Source organism: Hemiscyllium ocellatum, chromosome 3, assembly GCF_020745735.1.
Source record: "Hemiscyllium ocellatum isolate sHemOce1 chromosome 3, sHemOce1.pat.X.cur, whole genome shotgun sequence".
Classification (NCBI taxonomy): domain Eukaryota; kingdom Metazoa; phylum Chordata; class Chondrichthyes; order Orectolobiformes; family Hemiscylliidae; genus Hemiscyllium; species Hemiscyllium ocellatum.
This window is the reverse complement of record NC_083403.1, coordinates 41007406-41032452: the sequence shown is the minus strand read 5'-3', so window position 1 is coordinate 41032452 and position 25047 is coordinate 41007406. Positions and strand designations below refer to the sequence as shown.

The following is a 25047-nucleotide window of genomic DNA, read 5'->3' as shown; positions in this document are numbered from 1 at the left end:
ATGATGGTGCTTAAGGTGTAATTTTTGGTCCTGAAAGGTGCTGCAGAATACCCTTGAAGGAGAGGTATCTCAAATGTTTCGGTTTAATGCTGTACTGTGCACCAGCAACAACAGTAGTGTTTATCACTGACAAGATCCTGCTGCTGTCAAGATAAATGACTAATGTGGTAAATGAGTTTCAGTGGAGTGTGTTGCCAGGTATGTAGGCCATACGTTCCAAAGACTGGCAGATCATATCAGACAGCATATCCGTTCAGCTATTCACAGCAAGTAAAGTAGTGACCAGAGCTGAAAATGTGTTGCTGGCAAAGCGCAGCAGGTCAGGCAGCATCCAAGGAGCAGGAGAATTGACGTTTCGGGCATGAGCCCTTCTTCAGGAATTCCTGATGAAGGGCTTATGCCCGAAACGTCGATTCTCCTGCTCCTTGGATGCTGCCTGACCTGCTGCGCTTTTCCAGCAACACATTTTCAGCTCTGATCTCCAGCATCTGCAGTCCTCTCTTTCTCCAAGTAGTGACCAGACCAAACTAGACCATGAATGCAAAACTCGTAAAAATGTTGGATGTGATTCTGCAATTGGATATCATTCCTGGCTAATCCTAAATGGTTGAAGAATTATGTTGACAACAATTAAGGATTGTTCCTTGGGCTTATAACATGGTGCATGTAAGGATACTGGAAGCTACATATATTAATACTTATTCACACACAAATAAAACATGGATCGCAGAATGGTCCTGCTTCAGTTTAACAGGTGACAGCCATTCACTGGTTCATCACTCCAGACAATGTTTTGACTAATCAGTGTCAACTTGCCTGGTTTAAAATTCAAACAAATTCTGGCTATGAGCTATAAAACACCATTAACTGTTGTATTTACCAGTGCACTACTCCTAACAGAATCCAGTTGGAACCAGTCAGCATTTTTCTCGCATAGTGTGAATGTTAAGGTTTTCTCCTTAATTTGCTATTATTCTGAATTGTCTTGTGAATTAATTAGTGCAAGATTCAAAGCTTTGAAAAATAGCTTTATTACTGTAAAACTCAAGTACTGTTCTGTACTACTGAATGATCATCTTATTGAATTATTTGATTTTCAACACAAATGAGGAATGAAGCATTCTTTAAGTTGATTGATTATAATTGAAATTTTTAGCCTTTAATTGTTTCCCTGAGACCATTAAGAGTTAGCCATTTAATCTAAAATTGGATCCAAAGGTTGGGCGGCATGGTGGCACAGTGGTTAGCACTACTGCCTCACAGCTCCAGAGACCCAGGTTCAATTCCTGCCTCAGGTGACTGACTGTGTGGAGTTTGTACATTCTCCCCGTGTCTGCGTGGGTTTCCTCTGGGTGCAAGTTAGGTGAATTGGCCGTGCTAAATTGCCCGTAGTATTAGGTGAAGGGGTAAATATAGGGGAATGGGTCTGGGTGGGTTGCGCTTCGTAGGGTTGATGTGGACTTGTTGGGCCGAAGGGTCTGTTGCCACACTGTAAGTAATCTAATCTAATCTAGTAATCTAATCTAAGGTAGTAGGAATCCTTCCTCAAAGAACATTGTACTTTTACCAAAATTGAGCTCATTTTATCGTGTTTGCCCACATTGCAGGATTTATTGAATTAGTTTTACAACTTGGTGGTCATGTACCATAGTCAGCATCTGAAAGAAATGTGTAAGAAGAGTGCTTGGAATCTTAATTCAGAACTTTTAACTGAAGAATTAATGGCCCATAGGGATGTTATAAGACCATTTAACCTCAAACGATGTATACAGGATATGGATTCAATACAATGGAAACTCATTCTTGGATGGAGATTCTGAGAAATGTGTTTTGTCATGCTTATATGTGAAACTAGCTTTCACCAGAATTGATGTTAATTCACTGCCACAGGTAGTTAAGTCCGGTGCTTATCTGACAGACCATTGAGCTGAAGATGGCAAAGATAGATCTTGCCCTAATTGATCAAATAGTATGGAACATTTCTAGTATGTTGTTTATTATCTGGCATGGAGGGAGGATGTTTGTTTTGTAATTATTCTGATATAAAGAACCATCTTTGAGAATTTTGGATAGTGCTACCTGGAGGTGTGGCTATACTTTGGAATTTGAATTTGATGGCATTTTCCTATTCTGCCTTTTCTTGCAGTTTCATGTGTTGTCATATTTGTAAAAAGCTGTTAATTAATTTAGAATTGTCTTGGTAAATCTTAGTTTACCTTTGTTCAATTTCTTCCAAGTTAAACAAACTAGGCCTGTAAATTTTAGATATAACAGTCCAGTAAATATTTGACTGTTTAAGAAAAAGTCTTTTCAGTGTTTTATTAGTACAGTCACAAATAAACACCAACTTTAAAATTTTCCAGACATGAAGGAAAGCACTTCTTGGCTTTTATTCGTTTAAACATCCAGTGCACAGTAGATTAATGGAAACTACCACATAACAAGCAGTTTGTTATAAAATGTAATTTACTATGAAACACAGAGGATGTGGACTGATGATGATCTTTTTTTTCAAGACTGACAACATCTTTGAAATCTCATAGGAGCTGCCCAAGAAAGTCAGCAGTGGCTCCCTTGTTTTATTTCTTTGTGTGTTAGCTGTTGGGGATCTCCAGCACCCAGTAACTGTGATTTCATTAATGTATATGCTCAAATACAAGAATCAATTCTTTGATATGTTCAACCTTTGCATCTTTGTGCCTATAGTTTCTCATTGTCTTGGTCATGGCATTGCTGCTGCCAGTCAGCATTGGCTTATCAATCAATCAGCACTCTTTTCTTCACCAGAATAAATTGTTGTGATTGTTTGAAATTTGGCATTCTACCTTTGTTCTGGTGAGTGCAACATTACAACTTCAGCAACATGTGTCTCTTTTCAGCAGTAAATGGTTTCTTCCAATTGGTCATTTTACATAGTTTCTTGTGGAAGGAACTCCAAAATAAGTACTATACTAGTATATGAATTAGGAGCAGGAATAAAATATTCAGCCGTTTGAACCTCCTCTGTCACTCAGAAGGTTCATGAGTAGACAAGCAGGAGGCTGGAAGAACAAAACAAGTCAGACAGCATTAGGAGGTGGAAAAGTTGACATTTCTTCTCCAGGAAGAGTAATACCCGAAATGTCAACTTCTCCACCTCCTTGATGCTGCCTGGCTTGCTGTGTTCTTCCCGTCTTCTGCTTGTCTACTTTGGATTCCAGCATCTGCAGTTTTATTTTTGTCTCTAACTCAGTAAGAACAAGGCTAATAGAATTGTAACCTCAAGTGCGAAATTCCTTCTTTACCTATTTCATTCAAGTATTTTAATAAATCTACAGATTTTTCAAAGCTTTAAACAAATAAATTCCAGCCTGTTCTGAAATTCCCCAATGCAGATTTCTGATCAGATGTTCTTCCATACGGATTATCGACCTTTAATTCGAGATGCCAACAACTATGTCCTGGATGAGCAGACGCAACAGGCACCACATCTTATGCCGCCTCCATTCCTCGTGGATGTAGATGGTAATCCTCATCCACCAAAATACCAACGGCTGGTACCTGGTCGGGAGAACTGTAATGATGACCAACTCATCCCCCAGATGGGCGTGTCTGCCACAGGTAATATGAAATGTCAGCCCAAGGTTTTGAGACTGATCCAGGATTAGGGCCTGCCATGATACAATCTGAAACAGATGATGGTTCTCCTGAACTTTGATAATATTTGCTTAAAATTATGTATGCTGTCATCAAAAACACTGAAGTACAGGTGGGTTACCTATTACTTTAGTTTGCTACTCTTCTGTACAATAGATTACGTTTTTTATTGCCCAATTGATGTTGATGTTGCTTCTAAACACTACTTGTGGAAGATATCAAGAAGGCAGCACACTATCACCTTCTCAAGGGCAACTAGGGATGGGCACCCACGAGTCAATTTCACCAACTTCTAAGCTTCAATGTCTTGACAAAACCTCATATCAGATTTACATTGTGCTGAATGAAGTATATTATCATATACTTAAACAAAACAAATACATGATTAGGACATATCATAATCTATGTTGTGCATTTTAGATGTATGGACATCATTGACCAGGGCACGATAAAGGTGTAGAATGCAGTATGTATAATATATATAAGTGTAGCAATCCGTGTCAAGTTTTCCTTTTGTCAACTATACAATATCTGTATTACATTGAATTTTATTAGATTAGACTAGTTTCCGTACAGTATGGAAACAGGCCATTTGGCCCAACAAGTCAACACTGACCCTCCGAAGAGTAACCCACCCTGACCCATTTCCCTACTCTATATTTACCCCGACTAATGATGGGCACGATGGGCAATTTAACCTGACTAATTCACCTGAGCTGCACATCTTTGGATTGTGGGAGGAAACTGGAGCACCTGGAGGAAACCAATGCAGATGTGGGGAGAATGTGCAAACTCCACACAGATAGTCGCCCAAGACAGGAATTGAACCAATGTCCCTGGCACTGTGAGGCAGCAGTGCTAACCACTGAGCCATTGTGCCGCCCAATTTTGTTGGCCTTTATTTAAGACTTTATCTTTAATAATATATTTGAGCCAGTAGAAACTCTGTTAACTTACCAGTATTGGAAAATATAACACCTTTTAATCATCAGGTGTGACAATGATTGTTTATTAGTTCTTTATATTAACAATTAAATTGTATTTTTGCTTACTCTTCATATTTTCTGTTTGCCACTATCTCTTAAGGATTGAACCAGGTTCTGAGTCAGCAAGCAAACCACGAAATCAGTCCTTTAGACAACATAATCCAACGTCTACAACAGGAACAAGACCAGAGACTGACTGCAGGTTCCAACAACACCCTGAATAGAGGGAGAATAGGTACGGCAATTTAACAACTGGTCAATAAATGTATTGTTATAGTTTATTTTATAAATTAAAAAGCAGAAAAGTAAGTGAAGGACAGTTTTGGCTCAGGCCATTCATCCATCTGTCCTTGAGGAAAGAAGCTGTCACCACCGAAGACGCCTGAACAATTTTATTGGCTCTTCGGTATTATTTGTGTCATTAGATATCAAGATTCCTTTCTGAACTAAGCATGAACTCATGGATTTTGTAAAAAATGATTGTCTATCTCAATACTGCAAGAGTAAACTTCAACAAAAGTTTAATTCTCTCCTTTCTGGTGTACTTCACAGAATCACAGAATTGTTATGCTGTAGAAGAAGGCTATTTGGTCCATCATGTCTGCATTATCACTTTGAGCATTTTAATGTAGTGCTAATCTCCTGCCTTTTTCCCATAATCGTATGTGTTATTTTTATTTAAATAATCATCTAATGCCCTCTTGAAAGCCTCAATTGAACCTGCCTCCACCATATTTCCATGCAGTGCATTCCCTATTCTAACTACTCACTTGGTGAAAAAGTTTTTTTCTCTCCTATCATTTACTACTTTTGCAAAACATTGTAAAACTGTACCCCCAGTTTGTAATTTTTTAATGAGTGCAACAGTTTCTCCCAATCCACACTATCAAGACTCTTTATGATTTTGATAACTTGTATCAAATTTCCCAGTCCCAGTTTTTACAATCTATCCTCAGATCTTGTCTGATATTTGGAATCATTTTCATAAACATTTTCTGCACTTTCTCTAGTTCATTCCCATCCTCCAATAGTGTGGCATTCAAAACTGTACAGAATAATCCTGCTGAATTATCAACTTATCAATTTAAGTCCTGTTTAAGTTCATCCCCCCTGCTCTTGTACTTTGTGCCTATATTAATCAAGCCTTGAATACAGTGTGCTTTATTAAAAGCTCCTTCTTCTTGTCCTGCCACTTTTAATTATTTATGTATCTATATACCCAGTCTCTCTGTTCCTACATATCTTTTAATAGTACCTTTCATTTTAACATGTCTTTCCATGTTCTTTGTACCAAAGAGCACCACATCACACACTGCATTGAACTTCATCTGCTCACTTCTTCGACTTGTAAACTTTCTTTTAAATTGACCTACTCACAGTTTGCTATTTTCCCATGTTTTTGCTTCCAAAAATAAAACTATTTGAAGTGTGTTTCTGCTAGCTTAATTACATTTTAAAGCTTTGGTGTAGTGATGTACATGAGAAAATGTTTTAATTTGTTGACACCAGGCTCTCAAAGTTCTACCTCTGAGATACATTCACCTCCAAACGTCGGATTGAGACGCAGTGGACAAATTGAAGGTGTGCGGCAGATGCACAGTAATGCACCAAGAAGTGAAATTGCCACTGAACGGGACCTTGTGGCCTGGAGTCGAAGGGTGGTAGTCCCAGAACTATCTCAAGGTGTAGCCAGGTGGGAGTGCATACTGCTTAGAAGAAAATGGTAGCCTCATTGGCCTTATTTAAAGAGTTCACTCTTTTGAATACAAGTATTAATCATTTTGTGTAGCCTTTTGGAATTTTTGATCGTACTGACAGTATGGTTTGTGAAGGACACACTGGCCATTAGCAGTTACATGTAGACATATGAATGAGGGGCAGCACTGGTCAATCATGTCTGATCTGATTATGGCTTCAATTGCTGTACGGTGACACAATGGTGAGCACTACTGCCTTACTGCACCAGGGACCTGTGTTCGATTCCAGCCTTTAGGTGACTGTCTTCGTGGAACTTGCATATTCTCCAATATTGCATAGGTTTCCTCTCCATGTCCTTGTTTCCTCTCACAGTCCAAAGGTATGCAGGTTAGGTAGATTGGCCATGCTAAATTGTCCCATAGTGTCCAGGGATGTGCAGGCTAGTTGGATTAGACATGGTTAATGTGGGTTAGGTGGATGGGTCTGGGATGCTCTTTGGAGGGTCGATGCAGATTCAATGGGCCAGATGGTCTCTTTTTGCCCTGTAGAGATTCTACGATGCTAATTCTATTTTCCTGTCTATCCTCTGTACTCTTTGTCTCCCTTGCTAATCAAGAATCTTTCTAATTCAGCCTTAAAAATATTTTTTGACCCTACCTCCAACCAGGGAAAAAAGAAATCTCTCTTAAATGGTAGATAATGTTATTCTTATTGTGCTTTCCCTGGTTCTATTCTTTCTAGTAAGGGGAATAATATTTTCAACATCCATCTGACAAATCCCAGTGTTTGTTATAAAGTGTATCTTAAATATTATTAAACTAGGTTTTACAGTGTAAGATTTTAACGTTAGAAGTGAAAATGTAGGGTGGTAAGCAGCATTGGCAATTTTTTGCAATTCAGACTCTCACAGGACAGATTTAAATCTGGCTTCATTTCATGTTCCTTTGCAAAGTTCTTCTACTCCGAAATCGCAATTCATAGTTTTCAGTATCCTGTAAACGTATTGTATCTTGGAGCAAGATTTGCATAACTAAAGATTTTTAATGACAAATTTGAGGAAGATTTGTCCTAAAGATCGCTGTCCATTAAACTTACAAGACAGTTTTTATTTAATAATCGTTGAATTGTCAGGCATTTTCATTTTATTTCAAGGCTAAATTGTCATTTAAATTTTGAAGAAAGCAATTGTGTCATAATGCTGGCTGCCACCAAGATATCAACCTCAGTGTCATGACTATATAAAGAATTTTGTTTTTTCACCCTTGGTAACTAGATTTTTTTGGTCTTTAAAGTATTGCTGAATTCAACAGTGATGTGCATTTACACAAGGGTATTTAATGCTGCAAAGATGCAGGCACCTGATTAATGTAAGGCATCAGGTTTCTGATTTGTTTTGAACTTGATTAACTTACTGCTTTACGATGTGATTGGACAAACTAACTTCCTCTCTTTAGTTCACTTCATGCATTAGCCACATGGTGGATGTATGAGAATGCTTCTAAGTTCTGTTTTTCTCTAATATTGCAGTAAACAGGAAGACTGTAGAACAGCCAAAGGAGAAGAAGAGGTAAACATTTTTAAATGTGAGAAGAAAAAGAAGTCAGCAATTCAGGTTCAGCGAGAAAACAAGGTAAAAACTTAATCCGCTGCCTTCAGCAATTAACGAATGGCCTGAGAGAAATGAGGCGCTTGTTTTAAAAGTCACCTGACCCTTCGATAGATATGATATTGTTTATCTCTAACAGCTCTTTTTACTACAGACAGCCTATGTACTGCAATAGTATCACTTACTATAGGAAAGTTAGTTTTCTAGATTTTTTTTTGGAAGTATTACATGTTTTGAATATTGCATATTTCTGTGTATTTTTCAAATTATACATTCGCAAATACTACTACCGTTTATGAATATTTCTGTTTGGCAATGCACCATGACAGTAATTGTGCCTTTTTTTTTAATACTTACAGAATATTTAACAACCATGTTCAAAAAGTTTTATATTGCTTGCTGTGTTGCTATCCTAGATGGCCTTGAGTTGAGTGTTGATTTCTGATTTATAAAGGGAAATTAACTCAGTCCTTTTGGAATAATCATGTAATTTCTGCATCTAATGCATGAAAGTCCAGTGATTTAAAATTAGATTAAGTTTGCACAGGCACACTGCAAATAAGGATTTGATGGTTTAGTCTAGCTCATTGACATTTGAATTATTTGTTATTAGAGTTTTGCAGAGACTGTTTCCACATACATAATGAAAAAGACTTTGTGAGAATGTGAAACTAAAAAGGAAACTTTGGACCAAAAGGGTTAACAGTAAAATACACACTTAATTTCTTCTGTACTACAACAAACCTCAGTTAAGAGATCAGTCACTTTTCTAGCACCTTGATAATTTTGCACTTGAGCTGACCACTGGGAGGTGGAAAAAGGATCCCTGAATAAATCATCATTTGTTATTCTTTCTTACATGGTAAAACACTTACTTATCCATCTCTGTTTCTAGTTAACACTGTTGAAGTTGCAGCTGCAAATTTTGCTGATGCTTTCTTTATTATTTTGTCTGCAAAGTTGTCTGGTCACTTGTTAATACTTAACCAGCAAGTATTCTGGTGTCTAAAGGAGACTGAATGAATTCCAACAGTGACACATTCAATATGGGTAGAAACGTTAATTCTGTAACACAAGGAAGTGACTGTTATCAGAATTTCTGAAAATATGTACACAATATTGTGTACCTAAGTCAAATTTGAAGCTATGGGGTGAACAGAAATCATGGGGTGAATTTTCCTTGCTGTAGTGAAAGTAATGCGAGCTTGGTGTCAAATTAGTGTAAGAATGACAACATCAGATTCTTGGCATTGCAAAAACTTTTCCTCTGAGCCTTAAAAAGAGACCTCCTTGAGTAGCGACTATCCATTTCCATTCTCTTGTATTTCATTAAAGATCCAATTCATCCTATTTATATCCCACATCCAGTTCTCTCCTTTACTGAGAAAGCAGCACAAATTCCTTGCAGATATAATAGTGCAGGTATTTGGTGGCTGCAGATGGATGCATGCCTGCCCTGTCTATTGTCTTACAGCTTTTTTTGCATAGTGCAGTTGCATGGTTCATGGCTACCATCCTCCTTGGCCCTTCATCCATGCAATTCAACTGTAACACTAAACTTTCAAAGCAATGATCTGGGCGGACTGTCAGGACATTTTCATGATTGAGACAAAGGGTTGGAATTTCTTCAATTTGTCACCCAAGATTCACCTCATGAATCTATAAGCTTCAGTCCTTTTTGAATTAGTTTATGGACAGAACAGGTCCTCTGAAGTGAATCAGAAATATTTTTACAACGGAAGGATATTAAACCTGCATTCTGGGAGCAGCTCACAAGCATCTATAATGTGGTTAAGGAACACCTTAAAGCTTCATAAAACATCATGAAGATAAGTTCTGATTAAGGGTCACTGGACTTGAAATATGAACTCAGCTTTCTGTTCACTGATACTGCTAGACCTGCTGGGTTCCTCGAGCAATTTCTGTTTTAGTTTCATAAAGGTATGGGCAGTCAGGCACACTAGAACTCTAGCATTTCAACCATGGCATGACTTCTGAGTATTACTACCTTTACACAACCACAGAAAGCAAGAATAATCAAAAAGCTTGGTAAAGTAAATTATTTTACTGACAGGCAGATTGCTGAAAAAAAGGATCTGTTATGTCATATCAGTACGATGATGTAATGTGATCACTGGGAAGAGAATAAGCAAGTACAGAAGTGCCAGGTAGTAAGGACAATGGAGAATGAAACAGAGAGAGGACGAGATAATTCTCAAACTGAACCTGCTATCATAGAATTAGTCAACCCCGTAATATTATGGATGTTAGACACCATGCTTTAATACTTACATTCAGAAGAGCGAGCAGACCCAACAAAATTTCAAGGAGTTTGTAGGGATAAATCAGGGTGTACAAATTTAGTCATTCATGATGTAGATGTAAGAGAAATCTCTCCTATGCTATAAAACAGCATCATTTTCAAAGAAAAGCAGAAATGGAGCATGTTTGAAAACCACGTCAATGAATGGAGTCAAAATAGCTGGAGATCCCCAGTCGTGCTCGAATTGAAGCCTCATGGTTCAACCAGATTCTGCACACACTACTAAAAGTTCAATGCAGTAACAAAGGTAGACTCCTACATAATTCCTCATTTATTGACAGAGTTATCAGTGTCATACTTCTTATTAAAATTGACATATTAAAGGGATACTGGAAAGCACCTTTTAAAAGCCTGAGCTAAAGAGATTATCATCCTTTGTCACACCAAATTTCTCTGATACAGAATAATGCCAATCAGGCTAAAAATACCCCAACAACTTTCCAGAGCCCAATGAATCAAGCACAAAACAGTGTTCTAAACTGTATTAAATACTTAGGTGGTGTGCTGGTAAACAGTGGCACTTGAAAAGGCCATTCAAAGCAATTAGGAGGTCCAGTTAAAAAAAAAAATCATAATCAGCTGGTTTAGTGATAAAACTTGCCAAAGGTGTATTTGCAAAATTATGGGTAACCTCCCTGTCAAATGACAAGGCAAAGACAGATACTGCCAAGAACAGCAACTCCAAGCTTACATACAAATATACAGTAAGAATATGCACATTCTGTCCACTCAGTTCTGTTCTGCCAGTCAATAATATCATGGTTGATCTGATTTAGCCTCAACTCCATATTCCTCATTACTCCTGATAACTTAGCATTCCTTAAATAAAATCTAAATGATTCTGCCTCTAGCAACCTTTGAGGAAAGACGTTCCAAAGATTTACAGCCTTCAAGCGCAAACATTTGCCTCATCTGTTTTAAATGGGCAACCCCTGACCTGGTAAACACTGACTCCTAATTCAAGGATGTTGTGAAACTTGAAAGGGTTCAAAAAAGATTTACAAGGATGTTGTCAGGGTTCGAGGATTTGAGCTGGAGAGAGAGAGGTCGAATAGGCGAGAGCTGTTTTCCCTGGAGCATCAGAGGCTGAGGGGTGACTTTATAGAGGTTTATAAAATCATGAGGGACATGGATAGGATAAATAGACAAAATCTCTTCCCTGGGGTGGGGGGAGTCCAGAACTATAGGGCATATGTTTAGGGTGATAGGGGAAAGATATAAAAGAGACCTAAGGGGCAACGTTTTCACACAGAGGGTGGTACGTGTATGGAATATGCTGCCAGAGGAAGTGGTGGAGGCTAATACGATTGCAACATGTAAAAGGCATCTGGTTGTGGATATGAATAGGAAGGGTGTGAAGGGATATGGGCTGGGTGCTAGCAGGTGGACTAGATTGGGTTAGGATAGCTGGTCAGCATGAACGAGTTGGACCGAAGGGTCTGTTTCTGTGCTAGACATCTCTATGACTCTAGATTCTTCCACCACAGCAAACAGCTTTTTCACATCCAATCTGCATCAAGACTGTCAGGATTTTGTATGTTTCAATGAAGTCACCTCTTACTTTAGTAAACACCATTGGATAGAAGCCGAACTGTCCAGCATGCATAAAATATGTGACTGTTCCTGCTGGGAAAGCAGCCAGGCAGAGGCATTCAAGCTGTAGCTGTTTGTCAGCTCCAAAATCAAGTGTCGAAGTGGTGTCTGAGTTGGTCTGAGAGCAGGCTTGATGATATGGTGAGGCTTGTAACTTGCTGATGTCTTTGATTGGTATGCTGAAGGCTTTAAATATTGTACACACAGACTGTTCATGACTTGCTGAACAATTGTTAGACATAAGTGTTGAACCTTGATCCATCTTGGTTTCTACTTGTAATTTGTATTGAGTGAAGAGCCGAGTTAACTTCTTGATCACTACCTTTATAGAAATTGTCCCCAAAGGAATGACCTTTGGGAACTGATGAGTCATATCCATGATGGTAAGGACATACTGATGTCCTGCTTTTGATTTTGGGTAAAGATCTCACACAGTCAATTAAGACCCTCCTAAATGTCTCCTCAAAAACTGGGAGTTAAAGATTGATTGCAGGTTATGGCTTTCCAACGATTTATTCCTGTGAAGACCCAACCAGTAAATCTAATGACATACCAATGTTCAAGTCTTTCAAATTACATCTGTTCTGCTATAGGAAATTCAAGGGCAATCCTCCATATTTCTAGATGATATTTGGGCAGTACCACTATCTGGTGAACCACTGTCCAGTCTTCATCCCCATGTCTGCATGTAGGCCTCCACTTCCTCATCAGAAGCCCATTTTTAGTACAGTAACATTTTGTAACTGCCTTTGCTTCAGCTTTAGTTTGAGTCAATTGTGATACATTTCTTAACTCTGATTATCTTGCTCAACTGGAGAAGACTAATTGATAATAATCCTATGAATATTTGAATTCCCAAAAAAGGTTACTGATAACCAATTATCTGCCAAATGCTAATTTAACTTTTGATGTTAGACTTTGTTTAGCCATTGCTCATGTGATGACATATGAAGAAAGGATACTTGGAAACATTTCCTGTAACCGCTTTGTCACTTGACCTCACATAACTCCTCTGTGACTACTGGAGAAGCCATTATTTTTGCTCTAGCCAAATCGTTCCCCAAGAGTTGATTAATTCTGTCTAGAAGAAAGTGAGGACTGCGGATGCTGGAGATCAGAGCTGAAAATATGTTGCTGGAAAAGCGCAGCAGGTCAGGCAGCATCCAAAGAGCAGGAGAGTCGACGTTTCGGGCATGAGCCCTTCTTCAGGAATTCTGTCTAGAGGCAAGCTGTGGACAATCATGTTATGATGGGGACAGACAGCCAAATCAAGGACAGAGCCTTCCTACCTCTGTGTTCTCAACACCACAAAATTAAAACCTTTGTACACACTTAAAGACTGACTCCATTGGTTCCTTACCAGATTCTTTGAATAGCCAATCCTAGACTTTGTGAATAATCAATGCTAGACTCCAGATTTATAGTGTAAAAAAAAATTAAAAATACAGTAGTTTTAGCAGAGCAAAGTTAAATAACAAGGTAATCGAATGAATATGTGCGGTTTAAACTCAGTCATCCTTGATCCCAAGCCCCACACTCTCTCAAAAACAGATAAACATAATTAGGGAATAAATAAAAAGGGAAAAAGTAAACAAGATGTAAACAAGTTAACTGACAATTCACTTAAGCAGACTCCACAATTGTAATATCGCTGTCAGACAAGAACGTAGGATTATATCTTGCTTGGTTTCTGACTCCACCTATGCATTTAAATATCTTCCAGTAGGGTCCGAGGAATATCAATTTAATTCTTATAATTGAGATTCTATTTTCAGAGCATTCATTAAGTTGATAATGAGAGCACTATCAGGGATCAATCACACTTCCTTCCTCTAGCTTTTCTAGGTACAATCCTTTTGACCTAAACACAGTCCAAACACTGACCTCTTTTTTTTTAATGACTGGCTGTCTTCCAATGAGGACCCACTTAACATTCAGCATCTGCAATTTATTTGAGCAGAAGCCTTTCCAGAGTAAAAGTGTCTGTGGAGCATTTTAACCATGAAATAATGTAGCACGGTGGCACAGTGGTTAGCACTGCTGCCTCACAGCGCCAGGGACCTGGATTCAATTCCCGCCTCAGGCGACTGACTGTGTGGAGTTTGCACATTCTCCCCGTGTCTGCGTGGGTTTCCTCCGGGTGCTCCGGTTTCCTCCCACAGTCCAAAGATGTGCGGGTCAGGTGAATTGGCCATGCTAAATTGCCCGTAGTGTTAGGTAAGGGGTATATGTAGGGGTATGGGTGGGTTGCGCTTCGGCGGGTCGGTGTGGACTTGTTGGGCCGAAGGGCCTGTTTCCACACTGTAAGTAATCTAATCTAATCTAATCTAATTTTCAAATCTGACTTCATTCGTTTTCTTAAAAAAAAGCTGCTGCTCACAGTCCACAGGTCACCTTCAGTTCTCAGCTCACAGTTCACAGCTCCAAAACAAAACTTAAAAAAAATTAAAAATCAGTGAAGGTTCTAACAACAGCAACAGTCACTGTCCTAACGTTAGGTCACATTGTAGGTATGCCTGAAATAAAGTGACTTAGTATTATTTACTAAGTTTTGGCATTTATTTTGCTTTCTGGTAGAATTGTCATGTCTTTCCCCAGCACTTTGAGAGGCTCCTGTATCGCTTAGCATAAGTACAGTTTTACATGCTTTGCTTGAGAAATAAGGAGTTATGTTTCCTTTTCACAAATATTCTCTGTAACTCTTCAGTATCTCGTTTACCTCCCATGGGTTTACTCTGGAACTGTCAGCAGTCTGCATGAAGGTGTTCCATCTTCTGATAGTGGAATTAGGCCTTTGTTTGTCACTCCTACCCTCAGCACCTTTCTTTTTAGGTGGAAGAAAGAGAAGCTGAAGCACTCATAGCTTTCATAGAATTTCATGGAATCCTGACAGTGTGAAAGGAAGCCTTTTGGCCCATTGAATCCACTCTGACCCTCTGAAGAGTGTCCCACCCAAACTCAGTGCGTTTCCCATGGTTAATCCACCTGACTTACATATCTTTGGAAATGGGCAATCTATCATGGCCAGTCCATCTAATCTTCACATCTTTGGACTGTGGGAGGAAACTGGAGCACCCGGAGGAAACTCTCATAGGCACCCCTTCATGACCTTGGCTACTTGCCTTCCTGTCATCCCCTCATTTACTATCATTTTTGGGTTTCAGGGGACTGTGGAAAATATGTTTGGATCCATGAACACATTTGTAATTAAAAGCCATGTCAGATGCCTATCTTTCTGTTGAAACCTTCTGGTTCTTTGTATGTTCTTACTAATGGGCAGAGTAACTCTTAATTATTACAAGAGAATTATTTCCCTCAGTGCATCACACATAGTCTTCACCTTGAATACCAACGTGCAGCAGTCAAAGCTATGTTGTTTTATCCTCTCAACCTCAATATAAATCTGCCTAGGCTGCATCTGGATGTTCGGAAATTTCTGTCTCTCAACTTCAGGGTGTAAACTGAATGAACGAGTAATAGCTTTTTTTTGCTACCTTATTTCTGGAGAAGTACCTCACAAGGCAAGGCCAAAACCTCATTAACACTGTCCATCAACTTGCTTTCCATGACCAGCGTCCAGTTTTCTGTTAGCTACCTTTCCAAGATGGTGGCGCTGGCACAGTAAGTAGTGTTAGAACTCCTAACCCTGCATGCTTCAACCCTCTCTTCTGACATCGTGTGGAAACTGGAGCAATATCAGAGGATCTTGGCAGCAGCAGTGGCAGTGCCCAGATCGAGGACTGCCTGGCTTTGGTAGGCCTGGAGCCTGGTCTCAGGAACTCTGAGCTTGGTGCCTGGAACCAGGCTGTGTTTGTGTGCAGTGTAAGGTTGAGTTCAGCGAGGCTTGGTGCAATCTGCTTGAAGGATTGTAATGCCGGGCATTTCATTTTATTTTATCTTTCTAATTTATTCCGAAGATTTTGTACCTAGGAAGGTTGTATCTAAGATGGCGTGAAGGACTGTAATGCTGAACTTTTTTATTTCTTTATTTTCCTGATTTGTTCTTGAAATCCTGTACCTAGCTACCTTTCTCCCTAAGAAGGTGCTGTTAGTGGTGACTTCTAGTAAACAAGTACATGCGAGTACATGTGATAACAAACTTAGTTCTAATTCTTTTCTCCTTCCCTTTTCTCCCAAAAGAAATCAAAATGCCTTTTTGTCCTCTTTGCCAAACTTCACAGAAGGACTTGAACAAGTTTAAGCTTCTCCCTATTGGGCCTTGGGTTAAACCTCATCGGAAGATTCCTTGGAGTCTGAGGCATCATTCTTTTTCTGTTCCAGCTTTCTAAGCTGATGTTTCTTTTTTTCCCTCATTTTCTCTCTCCTGCTTCACTTCTTTTTCCTTTTCTCATTCCCTTGACAATTTCACTTCTGGCATTGTGAACTTTGCTTCTTTTCCCTCACTTTCAAACTCAGGTTTTCTTATTTCTCTTCTGTATTCAGATTTTTTTACAGTTTATTTTCTTGATCAAGCTGCTCCATGTGCAACTTAAATCCAGGTAATTTGTTTGATTCAACCAACTGGGTTACCTCGTCTTTCTTCCAATTTCAAATGGGAGAAAGTGAGGACTGCAGATGCTGGAGATCAAAGTTGAAAAGTGTGGCGTTGGAAAAGCACACTAGGTCGGGCAGCACCCAATGAGCTGGAGTGTCGATGTTTCGGGCAGAAACCCACATTCCTGATGAAGGTCTTATGCCTGCAACATCGATCGATTCTCCTGCTCCTCGGATGCTGCCTGTCCGCCTGTGCTTTTCCAGTGCCACACTTTTCGATTCCAATTTCAAATGGTGTGCTATTATCCCAATTATGTCTGTTTTCTAGCCTCTGCTTTTACTTTTACCTTCAACCTATCCACCAATTCTAATAAACTAGAATAATTTATTTTTTGTAAGTCGCTTGGAACTAAATCTTCCAGAAGTCTTTATTATCATCAAGGCCATTTTCATTTTTAAAAATGCTCTAGAAACCTGATGTCTTTCCTTCTTAGCCATTTCCAATTATTATTACCTCACTTCCGATTGGAAACTATCAGTATGCGATATCATGCTCCAAGCTTCTAATTTTATGTTCTGATCAAGGTGGGAAAAAGTATGCTCTCTCTCGTCCCTCTACTACACAGGTCACAGCATAAATGTAATTGTTTTATCCAGTTCCTGATATGGCCAATTGTATGTTTTTTCTACATTACATTTTGAACAATAACATCTATTAGCCAACTTTATTTAATAAGCACAAAATTATTCATTAATTGCAGAACAAATCTTTCTTCGCAATATGCAAAACTGGCTCATAGACACAATGAAAGTATAAGTATTTACCTCTCTAAACGATCAAAAAAATACATACCACATAAAAGAAAACAAATGGATTTTTCTCAGCAGAAATTTACTTTGTGGAAACAATACTTTTGGCCGATAACACTTAGTAAAACATTTATAAGATATGGAAAATCCAGATAGTTGGTGGCCTGGCACACACAGACGAGTCACTAGATGCATACAGTTGCCTGATTCTTGGCAAATCCTATTTGAAGCCATAATATCGACAGGTACCCTTAAAGAAGACAATCTGGTATCGCACTGGACTCTGACAATGATGTTTTAGAAAGGCAGGGAGGTCAGCTGAACAATCTTTTCCTCGATAGGTTTTTTCCCCCAACTGAAAGTCAAACAATTTAATTACATGTTCAAACCAAACCCAACTCTTTGCCAGTCATAAAACACGAGCTGGTGACCTCTAGTAAACAAGACCAGCAATTAGCTGAAACTATGTCGTTTCCAAGAAATGCCTTGTTTAACGAAAAATTCCAATGTCCAAAGTCACCTTTTTTAATGAAAAGCTGGGAATTCACAGAATTTAAAATGAGCCTAGTTTTTCATAACCCTTTAAAAAGACATTATAATTATCTAGATTGGCTGCATCATGCAACATTTGCAATAAAAGTAAAAAATTATAGTTTGTATAACTTTTAACATTACATCAGCAACACTTTGCATATTTATTGTTCTCAACAATCGCAGGAAGATTTTTGAGTTCACTTTAGTGAGATAATATGTGCCACAGCCTGTTCAGTCTTTGCTGACTTATTGTATATCCTAATTCTGGTATCGTACTTGGAAATCTATGTTGTACCTTCAGTAATTTTTCTATTACCTTCATCTAAAATGAGAACCAGATTTGTGCATGGTGGTATCAGTGTGAGTCAATCAAATTTCCATACAAGTTGTGTGTAGGGACTTTAAGGATGTTCCTGGGGATTACTACTATCAAATGTTTGAAAATAAAATCTCAGTGCCATACAACTGCAGAGGTGCCGAAAAAGGCTGTTCATCCTGTTGGGTCTGTGCTGGCTTTCTGAAGGTGTGCACCTCAGTTCATTTCCTCTAAGTGCCCCCTCTCCCCTCCCCCTCAACCCCCCCAAAAAAAAAGCCTTGTATATTCTTCCTTTTCAGATAATAATGAGTTCCTCTTGATTCCCCTGATTGAATTTCCCACCAATACTTCTCAGGCTGTGCGTTCCAGAACCACAGCCTGAGAAGTATTGCCTGTTCAAAAAAAAAGCATTTTCTCATGACATCATTACTTTGCCAGTGATCTTAATTCTGAGGCCTCTGGTTCTTGACCTTACCAGCGCAGTTTCTCTCTCTTTACCCTTTCTTGGGCCCATCATGATTTTGCACAACACTATCAAATCTCTTCACCTTCCCTCCTCCAAGGCAAACAGCCCCATCTTTGCTGATTTATCTATGTGTCTGAAGTTCCTCATCCGTGGAGCCATGCTTGTGATTTTTTTTCTGAACCCTGTCTAATGCCTTCACATCCTTCATAAGGTGTGACTCCCAAAATAGGATGCAATACTCCATTTGAGGTTGAGCTAGTGTTTTATACAAGTTTAAGGTCACCTTTTTTTGTACTCTGTGCAGGATACTGGACGCTTTATTAAATGTTCTGTCAACTAATCCTGTACTGGTCAATGATTTATGCACATATTAGCCTGGTCCCTCTGCTCTGCCATCACCTTTAAAGTCTTACCCTTTACTTTATAATACATCATCTAATTCTTTCAAGAAAATGAATTGCTTCACATTTCTCTGCATTGTTTCATTTACCACTTGATTGTCCATTCCACCAACATTTACATGTCCCTTTGAAGCTCTGCACTATCTTCCTCACAGTTCACAATACTTCGAAGTTTTGTATTATCTGCAATTTTCAAATTTGTATGTTGTACAGTAAAGTTTAGGGTCATTAATTGATAGCAGGGAGAACCGGGCTCCTAATTCTGAGTCCTGGAGAACTCCATCGTGAGCAATCCTTCAGTGATTCTACACAGATACAAACTAGATAAATAAGTAAAGCACTGGTAACTAAATCAACTGAGCATAACCAATTTTTGAATTGGCAGCTTTCAAGATCTTTTCAAACTGTAGCTTTGAAAATAGTAACACCATCTAGCTCTACGTTAGATTTCTGAACTTAACCAATTTTCACATAGAACCATTTGGAGCCACAAGCAGAATATTAGCAATACAGGCCAGATATATTTTGCATGACACCATTTGGCCCAGGAACAGAGGTGTTAAGCAGTTGGCTGTGTTGACTGTGTATCTGTGGCATGAGGTTTTGTAAACGTCATTTTGAAAATTTCTACCAGTGCTTTTTTTTTGAAAAAGGCAAAATTGGAGTGGGCGAGGTACAGGAGCAACAGCTGATCCTCTGTCTGATCTGTTCTGAAAGCCACTTTCCCTTATATTTACTCACGTTATGTAAATGTTTTAGGCTTATTATTTCCTCTTATTAGACAATGTATTTTTACGATGGAAGTTATCTATCACATTAGAAATCTGAATCTATCCGCACCTCATGAGAACTGCAACTTTGTTCAGAGTCTAGTTGGAGGTGGAAATGATGATATTAAGTTAATCTGCAGCAATACATCACCATAGGATAGAGGAGCAGAATTAGGCCACTCGACTCATCTGCTCCACCATTTGATCATAGCTAAATGATTCTGAACCTCCTCCCTATAACCCTTAATCCTCTTACTAACCAATCTATCTGTCTTAAATTCACTCAATGTCTTGGCCTCCATAGCCCTCTGTGGAAATGATTTTAATAGATTAACCACTCTGGCTGATGAAGTTCTCCCTCATCCCCTTTTGAAGAATTGTCCCGTCACTCTGAGGGAATGCCCTCAGTTTCTAGTCTCTCCTACTAGTGGAAACATCCTCTCCTTGTTCGCTCTATTTATCCCCCTCTGAAACAAAAATAGAAATCACTGGAAGAACTCAGCAGGACTGGCAGCATCTGTGGAGAGAAATCAAAGTTAATGTTTTGGGTCTAGTGACCATTCTTCAGAGTTAATTTTAGCTGGGAGAAGGTTGGTGTATATCTACTGAGAGTGGGGAAGAGGGGAGAAGTAAGGATGGTTGGAGAAAGAGAGTTTCCATCCCTTCCTCTGTCCTCATTATCAAAGGGACCAAACACACCTTTCAGGTGAAGCAGTGATTACCTGCACTTCACTCAATCTTGTCTTGTATCTGCTGTCCACAATGTGGTCTGCTGTACATGAGGGAGACGAAACGCAGACTAAGTGATTGCTTTGCAGGACACCTACACCTGTGTGCAAAAATGACCCTGAGCTTCCTGTTGCCTGCAACTTCAACACACCATGTGTCCTCTTGCCAACATCTCTGACTTCGGCTTGCTGCAGTGCTCCACTGAAACTCGGTGCAAGTTGGAAGAACAGCACCTGATTTTCCACCTGGGAACTGTACAACCATCTGGACTTAGTGTCGAGTTCAACAATTTTAGGGCCTGAACACCTTTTCATGTCCTTAACCCAACCCCCTACACACCAGGCCTTGTCATCACATTGTCAACCACTAATGATCCCCATTTGCAGCTATTCATTCTCCCCGGCTGACATTTACCCGTTCCTTTGTCTGCACAACTGCTTTTCTCTCTCTTTCTGGGATCCATCCCCAACTATTGTTTACTCCACGCCCCCCTTTACCACTCCACCTTCATCATGTATATATAATATATATCCAACTTTTTCCGAGCTAAAATAAGTTCTGAAGAAGGGTCACTGGAGCTGAAACATAAATTGTGTTTTCTTTCCACAGATACTGCCAGACCTGTTGAGTTTTTCCAGCAGTTTCTGTTTTGGTTTCTGATTTCCAGCATCCACAATACCTTGTTTCTTTTCCTCTCAGTATTCTGTAAGTTTCAATGATGTATCCTTCATCCTTCTGAACTCCATTGAGTACAGACCCAGGGTCCTCAACTAATCATATCACACTTTTTTTTAACTGTATAATAATCTTAACTTATGAAACTTAGTTATTCAATTAGTATTGAAAAAGGAATAGAAAAATGTCAGTATGATTTTTTTCGTGCATTTTTAAAAAAAATACACCTTAGAATTGATTCTGTTCTAATATTTTGCTTTGGCTACGTTTTGTTTTCTAGGTGCATTCCTATGAACGTTTGCAAGAAAGTGGAGAAGGGAAGAAACAGAGTCGCCAGAATATACACAATTATTGCACACGATCGGCAATGGATGATGGGAGTAGAAGTTTACCACAGAATATTGATTACAACAGCTCTTCAGAGGTGAGTTTTACAAAGAACATAAAGTATCTTATTCTATAACTGGGTTTGGACTTACATTTTAATCAATCTCTATCTCTATAATATGGTTTACTGCAACTAAAATTTATTTACAAATGTATAACACCTAAAAATGTAAACATATATTTTGTACAGACATATAAGATATTATTTGCATCTCAAAGCATTTTGTATAATGAAGTGCATTGACTGTTGCTTTGTTCAGCTTAAGGTATTTTCTTTGCACACCCTCCGCAATGAATTTTGGGCACTTTTTGCTGAATTCTTATTCCGTTGTCTTCGCATCTGTCCTAGCTGCACAGACTCTCCCATCCATCTCTATTTGGCCCCTCCCTTCTGACCTTTTGCCTGCACTTGATCTTTTCATTAAAAACTGCTGATTTGACATTGGATGTCTTACCTTTCTCCGCTTCCCTCACCGACTCTGACCTGTCACCCTATGAACTGGATGCACTCTGTTCTCTCATAACCAACCCTGACTTAGTTAACAATCCTCCTGATAAGGATGGTGTTATTGTCATCTGCTGTGCTGATCCTTACTTTGCAGGTGCTGAGCATTAGGCCTGACACACTTTCTCCCCTCTCCCTGGGTCATGATCCCACCACTGAATGTCAAGCTGTTATTTACAGGACTATTACTGATCTCTTCTCCTCTGGAGACCTCCACTCCACAGTTTCCCACCTCATAGTCCCCCAACCAACCACAGCCCACGTCCACCTCCTTCCCAATATCTACAAACAGTACTATCCTAGCAGACCCGTTATTTCAACCTATTTATGCCCCTCTAAACTTAGTTCTTACTGTGCTGGCTCTGTTTTTCACCCTTGTTCAGTCTCTTCCTTCCTGGACCTGCTACAATGTTCCGGTGAAGAATGATGCAAGCTTGAGCACCAACGGCATCCCATTTTCTGCTTGGGCATCTTACAGTCCCCAGACTTCAACTGCAACTTCAGAGCCCAACCTCATGAAGTCAGTCCTCCATTTTACTTGCATTCAACACACCCCCACCCATCCCATCTCCTCTCATGAGCTCACCTTGCATATCAAAGACTGTAGAATCCCAACAGTGTGGAAGCAGGCCCTTCAGCCCAACAAGTCCACACTGACCCTCCAAAGAGCAAGCCACCAAAACCCATTCGCTTTGCTCGTGACCAAGAAGACTCATTTTCATCCTTGCAGACTTTTATTTTACATATCTCTTTCATACAAACTAGCAAGCCCATTGTTCTTTGCGCTGGGTCTCCACACCACTTGTTCCCCCTTTGCTTCACCTTTTCCTATGTTAAATGTATAAAAACATTTTCCGATCCCTTTCAGCTTTGAAAAAGAGTCATACTGGACTCCTATACATTAATTTTGTCTCTCTCCACAGATGCTGCCAGACCTGCTGAGTTTCTCCAGCATTTTCTGTTTGTTTCAGATTTCCATCATTTAGTACTTTGTTTTTATTCTGTTTTTCGTTGAATCTTCTCGATAACCTCCTACAGTTACAGTTGCTGTACGCTCAGATGTATTCCTCCCTATTGTGATTATTGAACTGACTTGTGTCAGCATTTGAGATCTGACTATAATCAATACTTTGTAAATTTAATAATTGGTTTTATATTGTCAGAAGCTAGATTTTTATGGTAGGGGTCTTATCTATTATATCTGTTGCTGCACTGAAGTTATTTTTAGCCAGGCATCTCATTGACGTCTTTTCAATTGAGCTGAATTCCTTACCAAAGAGAAATATTTGGAAATATTGAAGTAAAATGTTGTTATGTTTTATCCCTGTTATTTGGACATGGGTCATAGAGTTGTGCAGTTTGGAAACAAACCGTTTGGTCCAACTCATATAGATATCCTAAATTAATCTTTTTGCCATCATTTGGTTCACATAACTTTGAAATATTTTGCATTATGAAGCATGACCAAGTCTTTGTATGTTCAGGCCTTTGCTAAAATTTGTTAGTATCATTTTGAACTATGCCCCCAACCTTCACTTTTTGTTCAAATGGTTAAACTGCCTTTGGGGGCACTGGCACCTCTCTCAGTTGGTAAAGTTGAGACAGGTTCCTAGGGACATAACAGTACTTGCCTTTTGACAAATCCAATGAAGAGAATGGGTGGAGAATCTTTGCAAAGTAAAAATCGATTTGTATTGAAAATTTATTAAATAAAGACTTGTGGCTTTTGTATAATTATGAACTTTTTTTAAAAAAAAGTGGTTTTAAAGCTGTACTGGGGGTTACCAACCTCTGTTTTTGAGTATATTGTTTTGGCTCCCTCCCGCATCCTAGAACTGCGATGTGTTCTACTGCGTGTGAGAGGGGCGAGAAGACACAGAGAGGAGAGGTAAGTACCTCCTCTTGCTGTTATAACTAGGACGTTTTGGAAAAAAAAATGTATGTTTCGACTTTATTTTGTGTATGGGCAATCATAAGAGTCCCATCGCATAACAATTTCTGAACTTGTGTGTGACCATTTATGACTTCAGATGCCAACATTTTCAAAATTTCATCATTAATACATTGCATCTGACTCGTCTTTGTATTTCTAAAATGCATGTCATTACTGACAGCACCAGGAATACATATTGTGTGAAAATCCTTCAATTATAGAAATATATGTCTTCAGTAAATTCGATTTTAATTTGTAGGAGGCTGAAGTCTGTGCTGTCAATGGTGTGACATCAGAAGAGGATGGGGATGCCTGGCACAATGAAAGCAGCAGCTCTAGGCAAGTCATGTTTTAAATGATTTTTTAAAAAATTCTTAATGATAAAAAATGTGTTTACTCATGTTTTCTGCTTGTTGTGATGCAGAGAGTTCCAGAATCAAGGCCTGTACCAAATTCACAAGAATTTGTGGGTTTAACAAATTTTTGCTCAAATATGTAAAGTAGGCAAACTTACCAGAAAGGTGGGAAGAAGAGTGGCTCATTTGTTGTGAAACATGCAGATCGGTTTCAAGCCGTGGCAGTACCTGACTTGTCACTGTTAAAAAATAGGACTTGTGCTAAGGAGCCATCCTGAAACAAAACTTAACAGATACCCAACCTCAGCTGCCAGGCAATACGGCACAGTTAATACTCAGTCATCACTGAGAATGTAAAAACATCTCTCCTTGAGTTAGTCCATTTCATTGTTTTTTGTATTGGTTCTCTTCCCCTTGATATTACTTTGTGTTTTTCCACATTATTGTTGGCTAGAGAATAAGTGGGAGGTGAGCTTGTTTGCCTAGATGTCTGGAGAGTGATGCCAACAGCAGAGGTTCAACCTCCGTACTGTCTGTTTAATTGCCTCACCTGCTCTTCACGTCAAGTGGTGCCTCTCAAATTATGTTATACGTTATGTTACCAATTGGCTTTTCCTAATGGGAAAATATGCTTATGGCCCTTTGTGGATTACAATATGTTACCAGTAATAAATAAGAGCCTCCAGATTAATTGGGTATTGTAATTTGTGACCGGGTCAATTAATAAGAATAAACAAGGCTATAAATGTTGCTCCCAAGACATTTTGCTCGGTCACGAGGTGTGAATTTCAGGTATGAATGATGTTGTATACTCCGTGAAACAAAAAAT

At 39.1% G+C, this 25047-nt stretch overlaps 1 protein-coding gene across 2 annotated transcripts in view; it reads left to right on the top strand.

Annotated features, from left to right (window-relative positions):
* phip (pleckstrin homology domain interacting protein) overlaps positions 1-25047 on the top strand; it is a 199816-nt gene that overhangs the window by 124451 nt on the left and 50318 nt on the right. For both annotated transcript variants that reach the window (XM_060849675.1, XM_060849666.1), the window contains exons 17-22: positions 3375-3600; positions 4723-4857; positions 6132-6315; positions 7848-7950; positions 21318-21461; positions 24122-24201. In XM_060849675.1, the coding sequence (XP_060705658.1) occupies positions 3375-3600; positions 4723-4857; positions 6132-6315; positions 7848-7950; positions 21318-21461; positions 24122-24201 (872 nt within the window). The remainder of the gene's footprint in view (positions 1-3374; positions 3601-4722; positions 4858-6131; positions 6316-7847; positions 7951-21317; positions 21462-24121; positions 24202-25047) is intronic.